General features: G+C 31.4%; 1 protein-coding gene across 1 annotated transcript; it reads left to right on the top strand.

Moving 5' to 3' along the window:
* The first annotated feature begins 1275 nt into the window (after nucleotides 1–1275).
* Nucleotides 1276–6503, top strand: LOC102608429 (hydroxyacylglutathione hydrolase 2, mitochondrial). Its single transcript, XM_006478681.3, has 8 exons — nucleotides 1276–1443; nucleotides 2421–2603; nucleotides 2983–3186; nucleotides 3841–3964; nucleotides 4662–4762; nucleotides 5492–5566; nucleotides 5661–5759; nucleotides 6171–6503. Exons 1-8 carry the CDS (start codon nucleotides 1387–1389, stop codon nucleotides 6315–6317), a joined length of 990 nt encoding a protein of 329 aa, XP_006478744.1. The 5' UTR covers nucleotides 1276–1386; the 3' UTR covers nucleotides 6318–6503.
* Nucleotides 6504–9730: the final 3227 nt, after the last annotated feature.

Here is a 9730-nt window from a genome sequence, read left to right on the forward strand (position 1 = left end):
TCTCTATTATCAATTTGAGCCACGTGGAGCAGAAAACTGTCGTCGGTGACACACACGCGAACCTTAACGGGTGGCATAATCATAACACCAACACGGCAGCCCCCACCTCCACGTGTACTGTCGTTTGAATTTAATTAATAAAATTAAAAGCTCTTTAATTTCCTCGCCAGTCGCCACCCTGTAAGTTTTATCTGCCGCCCTTCTCACCGAAAAATTAATTAAATTTCTTGAAATTTTAAGTAAATACGTGTGATGGTTTCCAAAAACGACATATTTTCATTGTTTTATTCACCAAATAAAATATAATTATTTATCTTCAAAATAAATACCACAATTATCAGCTCAAAATATTTCGCATATTAAATCCCAAAAAGTTATTTACACTCGTCCTTTTATTTTTTAGAATTTATATTTTTTTTGTTACATCTCCCTTTCTCAATTAAAAGCATCCTAAGTCATTTGATTTATTTTGAAGTAATTTGTTTCTTTTATTCCTTCAATTTTATGAAGCCATAGTTAGTATCATATTACTATTAAAGAATAATAATAATAATAATAATAATAAGGTAGGACAAAGTTTTTAAGTTGAAGTTTTAGTTCCTACCTCCCTTAGATTGGAACATTGATTACCAGCAAAGTAATATAATAATAATAATAATAATAATAATAATAATAATAATAAAAGAAGTAAGAACAACAACTAAATTACTTTTAATTCAATTTGAAAATACACTTTATTTTGAGTGTATCTACAATTTTTATTCACCTATCGCTAAGACTCCGTATATCCCCTAATAAAATAAAATAAATAAACTCGTGGTAGTGGTCTTTTAAAAAAAAAAGAATTTATTTTCTCTCCAAATAAATTTAGCATCTCAAAACAAATATCACAACAATTAATTATTTAATTTTTTTTCCACCCCAAAAAAAAATCACCTTCTCAAAAAGTCAATATAAATAAAGTAACAAAATGATTATCGGGATAATAATATCCAGACCCCTAATTTTTTTTAATATATTCAAATTGGATATAGTTTCATAGTTTGTCCTCTTTCACACGCAGGTCCAAACCTCGGACTTCTTTAGAGCTCTGTCCAATGGCCCAAAGCAAAGACAATTAGACAAAGGACAATTCTGGAGAATGGGAAGACTTATTTGATACAAATGGATAAACTATGCTTTTATTTAATAAATAGTGATAAAACAGGTGTCCATATGATATTATCCAATGGATTAATAAAATAATACTTGAGTAGCAACTGCCAAGTGCCAGCCCACTGAAATCACTTTCCCTTTTATAAATTAAAAACACTTTCTTCTCTCTCTGCGTCACAAGGACACTTTCTCTCTCTAAACATTTTTTCACAAAGGAAGAGAGAGAGAGAGATGCAAATGATCTCCAGAGCATCATCTGCTGCCATGGCCTCCTTCACTTGTTCAAGGGTATCCGCTCTTTCCCATTTTCTTTTTCTTTTTATTTTTTATTTTTTATTTTTTATTTTTTATTTTTTTGCGTTTGTTGGTTTCATCTTTCATGGATGTTTTAAAACCTTTTTTAGGGTCACCTTTTTTTTTTTTTAAATTTGGAATGTTAGTGGGAAAATAAAATAATGGCAACATTTTCAATTTGATGTGACCGTGTGGGCAAAATCCAAATTTCGAGTTGAAAACGATAAAGAAACTTTTTTATATGTTGTTTTAAATGTTATTTTCATTTGTTTAATTGTTATATACTTTATTTTATTTAGAGTTGTTTCTTTGTTTATGTTTTTGTTTTGCTTGTACTTAACTGAATTTGTTGGTGCAAACTGAACTACTGGTATATTTTTTAAAATTAAAATACAAAATTAAGTTAAATGCTGTTTTATAATTCATTTTTATGTTGGAAATTTTATTATGGATTGTGGTTTTGTAGAATTTTATATAGTTTGGGTTAGGAATTTGATGTGAAGTTGAAAATTTCACATCAAAATGAATGATGATATTGTGAGACATTAGAAATTATGTTATTGATTATACAAAATGATTATATTCTTGGAATGAATTGCGTATGATTCCACACAGATGTAGTCATTCATCTATTATTTTGGTACAAGAATGTTTGTGGGTGCAAAAGTAATTTGTGATTTGTATAATCCGCATAAGTTTATTTTATATTTCTAATTGGCAAATGAAAAAAATCGCAGTCTTTCGTTTTGTTCAATTTATGTTTTGTATTCATATTGCAACATGAACTGTATTCCACTAGTCCATTTATACCTTTGATAAAACAATAACATGTATTGTTCTGTACGCTCATGTCTATGTAAATGGTGATACTTGTAGTTTATTTGCTACTTACATTTTCTCTGACTTTTTTCTGAAGTGGGTATTTCATGATTTTGTGGTAATTAAGATTGGAAATGTTTCTCATGTTTTAGGGGCAGAGTGGCCTTTGTGTTGTGCCAGGACCAAGACAACTTTGCCTTAGAAAGGGTCTTCTGTATGGTTTCATGCGCTTATTATCAATGCCATTCAAGACATTGCATTTAGCAAGTCGATCTCTTAGAGTTGCTGAGTTTTGCAGTATCTCCAATATGTCATCATCGTTGCAAATTGAGTTGGTGAGTTGATTTTTAAATATCATGTTTTATAATATAAAGTAATGGATGCTTCTTGTAATTATGTTATGTCATTTTTGTTGGCCTTGATTAATGTATAATTCTTTCCCTTTCTTCTAATATGCTTCTTTGAGCAAGAATGTTATGCTCTCCATGTTGGACTTAAAAATCTTGGACATCTTCACCACCAAGTCGCTAAATTGGATTACCTATTTCTCAAAAAATGAGAACATAGACTCTTATCTGTAGCAAAGAAACATTGAAGGAGCTAGGAAATGAAGTCTTTTTCAACATGAATCCATTGATATCACTCTGCCTACTGCCTTCCCATGCTAGTAATGTTTATTGTTGCCATCGTTAGTAATCACAATCTTATTTTCAGGTACCGTGTCTCAGGGACAACTATGCATATCTTTTACATGACATGGACACAGGTACTGTTGGAGTTGTTGATCCTTCTGAAGCTGTTCCTGTGATAGATGCTTTGAGTAGGAAAAACCGAAATCTGACTTACATTCTAAATACACATCATCATCATGATCACACCGGTGGTAATTTGGAGCTAAAAGCTAGGTACGGTGCAAAGGTATGAATATGGTATCTGTCTTTCTCACTTTTGTAGCTGATTGTGAATGAGTAATTGACATGCAATTGAACATCAACTCAGCTGTTGAATCCTTGTGAAGATCATTGATGTGGTGCTTATGTTTTCCGTTGCGCACTGTTTATTTGAAGAAAACTCCAATGGCTCTAAAGAATTTTTCCCCATAAGGTTTACAGATGATACCATATGTTGTCTTTACTTGTGAAGGACAAACTTTGAAGTTTAATACTCCTGGCTAATTACCCAAAGAGTCATAGTTAGCATAAAAAAACTTGTATGCTTTTTAATCCTGGTTCCATTGACTTACATGTGCAGACCACGATCTGTTACATGACTCAAAAATTAAAATTATAGAATAGGCAGGTAGCCAAAATTTCTGAATGCAAGTATTTTCCCCTGTCAAAATGAGCATTTTTATAGTCAATAATGACCAAGTGTACAATTTTATTACTGAAGCAAGTATTTCTTTAGATCATCATAAGCCTTTATGTTTATAGTGCCCATATTTGATGCCCTAGGTTATGATTGAACTATGGGGATGCGTTATTGCGTTATTATGAACAGAGCTCATATCCGTAATGATTGGTTACATGATGCATGTAAGTTTCTGAAGTTTTATACTTTCCTTTGTTGTAGGTGATTGGTTCAGGAGTAGACAAGGATAGGATCCCTGGCATTGATATAGTTTTGAATGATGGAGACAAATGGATGTTTGCTGGTCATGAGGTGCACGTGATTGATACGCCTGGCCATACCCGAGGTTGGATGTCATTACTTAATCATCTTATAAAGTCATTGAAGCATTTTTGTTACTTAATGATTATGCCCTCTTTTAAACTACTTTAAGTTGCTCTTTGTACTTGTCTTTTTTTTTCGCCCCAAATTTCTATGAAGTTAAAATGGCATGTAAAAGGTCCATTCACTGCATCATTGAATTTTCAGCATTGTTTTTGGTTGTTAATTTTACTTCATTCTACAAATTCTTTTGGTAGACATGGAGATGTATGACGGTTATCATCTGCATCAAATTATTTTTTTTATTACGGAACCATATGATTGTTCAGGTTTGGAATTTTGGGATTTGATTTTTGAGTCTGCTCCATATGGATACACAATTAACATCTGGGGTCTGTAGCCAAAAGGATTACTTTCATATTCTTTTGTGATGTTTTCTTGAATAGAGAGAGTAATTTGATCTGAATAACATGCATGCAATGTGAAGGATAATGGACATCTGACTTCTGTAACTTAAATCGAAGTGAGGTGTAATTCCGAAATATAGATTAGTATATTTAGATTTGTGATATGTTCTTAAAGTTTTAAATTGTCTTTTTTAGAGTATTATTTCCTGACGTACAGAATATATGGATGTGATTTTGCATTTCGTTTTACCTTTGTCATTTCTACAGATTATTCCCAATTTTTCTGACTCACTGTATTGGTTGTATTTGCAACAGGTCATATTAGCTTCTACTTTCCTGGATCAGCGGCAGTTTTTACTGGGGACACTTTGTTCAGCTTATCCTGTGGCAAGCTTTTTGAAGGAACCCCTGGGCAGGTAGATTTTGTCTTTCAATGATTCTTTGTGGGTTGGAACTTTTTGTTATAATTATGGCATGCAGATGATGTTATTTTGAATTGAAAGGTTATTTTAATTGTTCATCAGTCTTATCTAAAAGGTGAAAAGAATAACCTGCTATTTAGTGCTCATTTATGTGTTTGGGGAGGAGAGAATTTTCTTGGAGAAGACCTAAAGAGATTAAAATTGTTGCCATCTATATTAGTTCAAGTAGAAATATTGATTTTGGGATATTTAAGTCGAAAACAGAGCTATTGTTGTATCATTCTTGAATAATTGTTATAGCTATATCGAGGTCCAATTGAGAAGTCCATAGCTAGTCCAATTTTGAGAAGATTTTAGCTTTTTGCTCTTTGTTGCTCATCGAAAACAAGGCTTCTAAAAGCGTGAAAACATAGTTTTATTTCCATGATGAGATTTCTATATTCATATTTAAAAAGAAATTGAGAAGATAGCATGATTGAGGATAAAGAGAATAATATAAGACGGAAGCTCATTTTCCTTTTAATGGGTATATATGCCATTTTAGATATTGGCCTTTTAAAGAAATACTATATACAATAAATATACACTGGTAAATGGTTGTGTCTGCGAAGATGTTTAATACACTGCATGAAAGGCATTTCTTTCTCTGAAAAACATAAAAACTACGTTAGCTCACTGTTTTGATATGATTTGTATATCAACAGTTGGTTGTCTATGTTACAGATGTTTTCTTCCCTTCAGAAGATAATGTCTCTGCCAGATGATACAAATGTATATTGTGGTCATGAATATACACTGGTATGTAATTATTTTCTTTTTCCCATTTCAGCAATTTGCAATTTTTTCAAGCTAAAACTTTAAGAACCCTAACTGTGATTTAAAAATTGTACAGAGTAATTCAAAATTTGCATTGTCCATAGAACCCAACAATGAGGCCCTTCAATCATATGCAGCGCACATAGCCCAACTTCGAAGCAAGGGTGTGCCCACGGTAATTTCTTGGACTTTCTTTGTTTGGATTTAGTTCCTTGACTCTCTTTGGATAGCTATCTTTCAGTTTTACAATTGTTAAGTCTTAGTTTGGTTGGAAATTCTTTGCACTTGAAAGCACGATTATCTTGAATTCGTCACATGATATTATTTGGTTAGCTAAGGGCATGTGCAGTCCTTGTAAATTTTTAGCAGCCCTCGCATGCGATCATTTGTATGTCAGGAACGTATCAATTGTGGCTTGTTACAGCACCTGATTTCACTCAGTCTTTGATAAGCTTATATAACTATCTATCAAGTTCATTTTCATTCAAGGAGCAACGCACGCTTTCTTCTTACTGCAACATGTTGCTCTTTTTCTATCATTTTTTTTTCTTTTTGGCAATAATTGTTTACTTGTGTGTCTACCCAGATTCCAACAACAATAAAGATGGAGAAGTCATGTAATCCATTTCTCCGCACGTCAAGTCCAGAAATCCGGCAGTCATTGCGCATTCCAGACACTGCAGATGATTCAGAAGCCTTAGGTGTCATTCGTCAAGCAAAGGATAACTTCTAGGATCGTTTTAACTACTATTGTTTGTGTACAGAGAGTAGCTGGTGCCAATATGAAATAAAACCACCAATGTATACATTTTAACCCTTTTTTTTTTCAATTTTAATTTTTACTTTGTCATTTGTCCCAAAGTTATTTGAAATTTCCATGTTCTCTTGAATTGAGTTTAATGCAATGGCTTTTTGGGAACTGATAAAATGTACTCTCTTTTTCTTTTTCTTTCGTACAATTTACTTGTGTTACATTTATGGTCAACCAAGAATTTAGACTTGTGCAAATATAACATAATTTCAAGGTGTATATAATTCGAAAATGTTTGCTCATCATACAAAAATTCATTCGGCTAATGGCTGTTGATTTGTATAATAAGATGAAAAGATCAAAGATTTGGTATGGTTGTCGAGTCAGATTTGTCAAAGGAACAGGATAAATCTGTCATTTCTCAACCCTTTTTGGCTATGAGTGGTTGGCTTGTCTACAATTCTGCACGTACTTCTTTTCTCAGCAAAGAAAGTGAGGAGGACATTTTGACTGAATGATTGGGATGGTTACAGTTCACATCTTGAAATATTTAGTGATAAAGGTTTTCGTTAAAAATAATAATAATTAATTAATTACTAAGTGTACGTATAATTCAATAATTGTGTTTGGGGAATGTTTCCTTTTTTTTTTTTTAATGTAATTACTGAAGCAATTTAATGTGAAGATATCTTAATGTGTTGGAGATATCTTCACATTAATCACCAAAGCAATTCAATGTAAATATATCATAAATAATTTTTAATGTGCTTCCAGATATTACTCAAAGGGGAAAGGAAAACATCTGTCGAATATGATGTTTCGCATTTTATTAAAAATATATTAAATTTTTTTTTTTGCGTTTATTTGTTTGAAATTTATCACTTTATCACTTTTTTTATTAACACCATAAGAAAATTTAATAGAATATTGATAAAATAATTATCTTACCTTTGAATGTAAAAAAAATTGTTTAATCTTTATCTAAATGACAAAAAGAAAAAGATTTTATCTTATATATGTTGGAACTAATAATAGCTACAAAATCAACTATATAAACTCATCAAGCCGACTAATTTAAAGATATAAAATCACCAAAAATAAGCAGCTTAACTAATTTGTAGCTCATTTATCGTATAAATTAAGAACCCTACTCATATAATCCATCATGAATAATATATTTTCAACAATAATTACAAATCTTCAAAAATGAAAAATCACCAAGAGAAACAGTAATAGATATCTAACTTACATTCAAAGTAATCATAAAATCAGTTATATGAGAAATTTTGAACATTATATTCCGTTACTTAGAGTTTACGATTTATTCCCATCAATCCAAAATAACAACTAATATTTTATTAAATTATCTAATAATGTTAAAAAAAGGTGATGCACTTTCTAAATTTTAAAATTAATAAATTTTTACATAAATTTATTAGTGGAGAAAGCCCCATCAATGAATGTATTTGGTGGCTCAATTCAATTGGATGTGGATGGGTTTACCAAACACAACCCATTATTTTATATATTTTGCAAACTGAACTGAGATCACTTCCTCCTTTTCAGTTTTCAAAGAAACTTGAACCACTATGGCTAGCTAACATTATCTCCATTTTTTATAGTATTTTTGTTCGCTTCCATTTGTTTCAATTCTCTAATTATTCTGTTACCCTCTTACTTTATTACATAAGACTAATTTGCTTCTCTTAATTATAATACAAAGCAGGGAGCTTGCTATGTATATATATATATATATATATATATTCCAGGCCTTAGTTTTGAGTTATAATTAGGCCAAATTTATGGATTACTCATTTGAGGTAGAATTTCTTCTTATGTAAAAATAAATATTCATAGGACCCGAATCCCTTGAATGTTAATAACACAACCTATTAGTCTTATTATTTTAGTCCTTCATAATTACAAATAAAATTGTAAACTGCATCAACATTGGCAAGAAAGGAAGCGTTCTCTTTTGAGTAGATTATTGTAGAAACAAATCTATCAACTTAATTAGTATTCTTCTAATAATAATGATACATCTACAAATGACTGTACTGTTTGAGAGAAATACGTCGACGAGACCAGGCATGATGAGCAGATATCTGATGGCAGAGTTCTGCGAACCGATGTGTCCCGCAAGAGCCTGGTATCCAGGGGAGCAGGAGTAGAAATACCCTGCTCATCCACGAGCACGTCAGCCGCGAGTCCAATCTCCTATAAGAAGCATAAATTCATTCCTGCTGTATTCTTGCTAAGGGTTTATTCGAGGAGACCTGGTCAACGACAGTTGGCGAGGTACGCTCTCCAGCCCGAGAATCTAGGCACGAAAACCACGCAACCACCCACGACTACGGAAATGGGGAATCCACATCCGAAGGTGGGGAGAATAACGGGCGTAAACTGCGGAAGGTCGGGACTCAGAGGAAGCCTATAAAAAGGTAGCCAACAAAGGTAAAAGGGTTAGACTTTTTGCTATTTGTACTAAGAAAAGAGAGAAAACAACCTAACAGCCATAAGATTTGTGGCAAGCGTTCCCCGAACCTTCATATCTGACTTGAGCGTCGGAGGGTTTGCGCCGGGAAAACAACCGGCGTACTCTGACCTGTCTGTGTGCGCAGGAACCTCTGGAGAAGAAGCTTTACGAGGAGAGATCCTGGTCGTGGTGAAGTTGATCGAGCAAAGACCCTGGTCGTAGAACGAGGAGAACCAGAATCTCGCATCAACATGTACAAATTTTCTTATACAATATGAGGTGGTAACTTATATGGCATGAAATAATGTTTAAGCAACTAATTTCTTCATTACACGTAAGCCGCCACTAGATATAATAATAATATTATTGTCTTAATTGGAGTTTTAAGCATTAAAGTAAGCGAAAAGAACATCTACATTTTTAAGAATTGAGGAAATAGTTATGTAAACCTCTAAATTTTTAATAAGAGATACTTTTTTATTATAATACATGTTGGCTCTATTAACTAAAAAAATTGACTCTATTGTTTCGTAATAAATAAAAATATAATATTTAAAAAATATTTTAATATTTTATAATCTTATATTATATTAAACTAAATTTTATAATAAAAAAATATAATATTAAAATAAATTTATAAAAATTTAAATTATTTTAATATTATGTAAAATAATGTTAATATAATTAATAGATGAGATATGTTTTATTAGTTTAAAATCTATTTAACCAAAAGATTTATTTAAAAATTTTATAATACATACAAATATATTATTAAAATAAATGCAATAATTTATATTTTAAAGATAATTTTATACATTCAAAATTTTCTAATACTATTAGTCTTAGAAATTAAGGTATTTAAATTATATTTGTATTTATTAAAAAAGTTTAAAATTAATTATTTTGGTTACTATGTATA

This window comes from Citrus sinensis, chromosome 3, assembly GCF_022201045.2.
Source record: "Citrus sinensis cultivar Valencia sweet orange chromosome 3, DVS_A1.0, whole genome shotgun sequence".
NCBI lineage: Eukaryota > Viridiplantae > Streptophyta > Magnoliopsida > Sapindales > Rutaceae > Citrus > Citrus sinensis.

Excerpts from the sequence above, each read along its gene's own strand:
- LOC102608429 (XM_006478681.3), top strand. The coding sequence starts at position 1,387 with ATGCAAATGATCTCCAGAGCATCATCTGCTGCCATGGCCTCCTTCACT. Across the intron at positions 2,604-2,982 it reads CATCGTTGCAAATTGAGTTG|GTACCGTGTCTCAGGGACAA; the intron begins GTGAGTTGATTT and ends TCTTATTTTCAG. Across the intron at positions 4,763-5,491 it reads TTGAAGGAACCCCTGGGCAG|ATGTTTTCTTCCCTTCAGAA; the intron begins GTAGATTTTGTC and ends TCTATGTTACAG.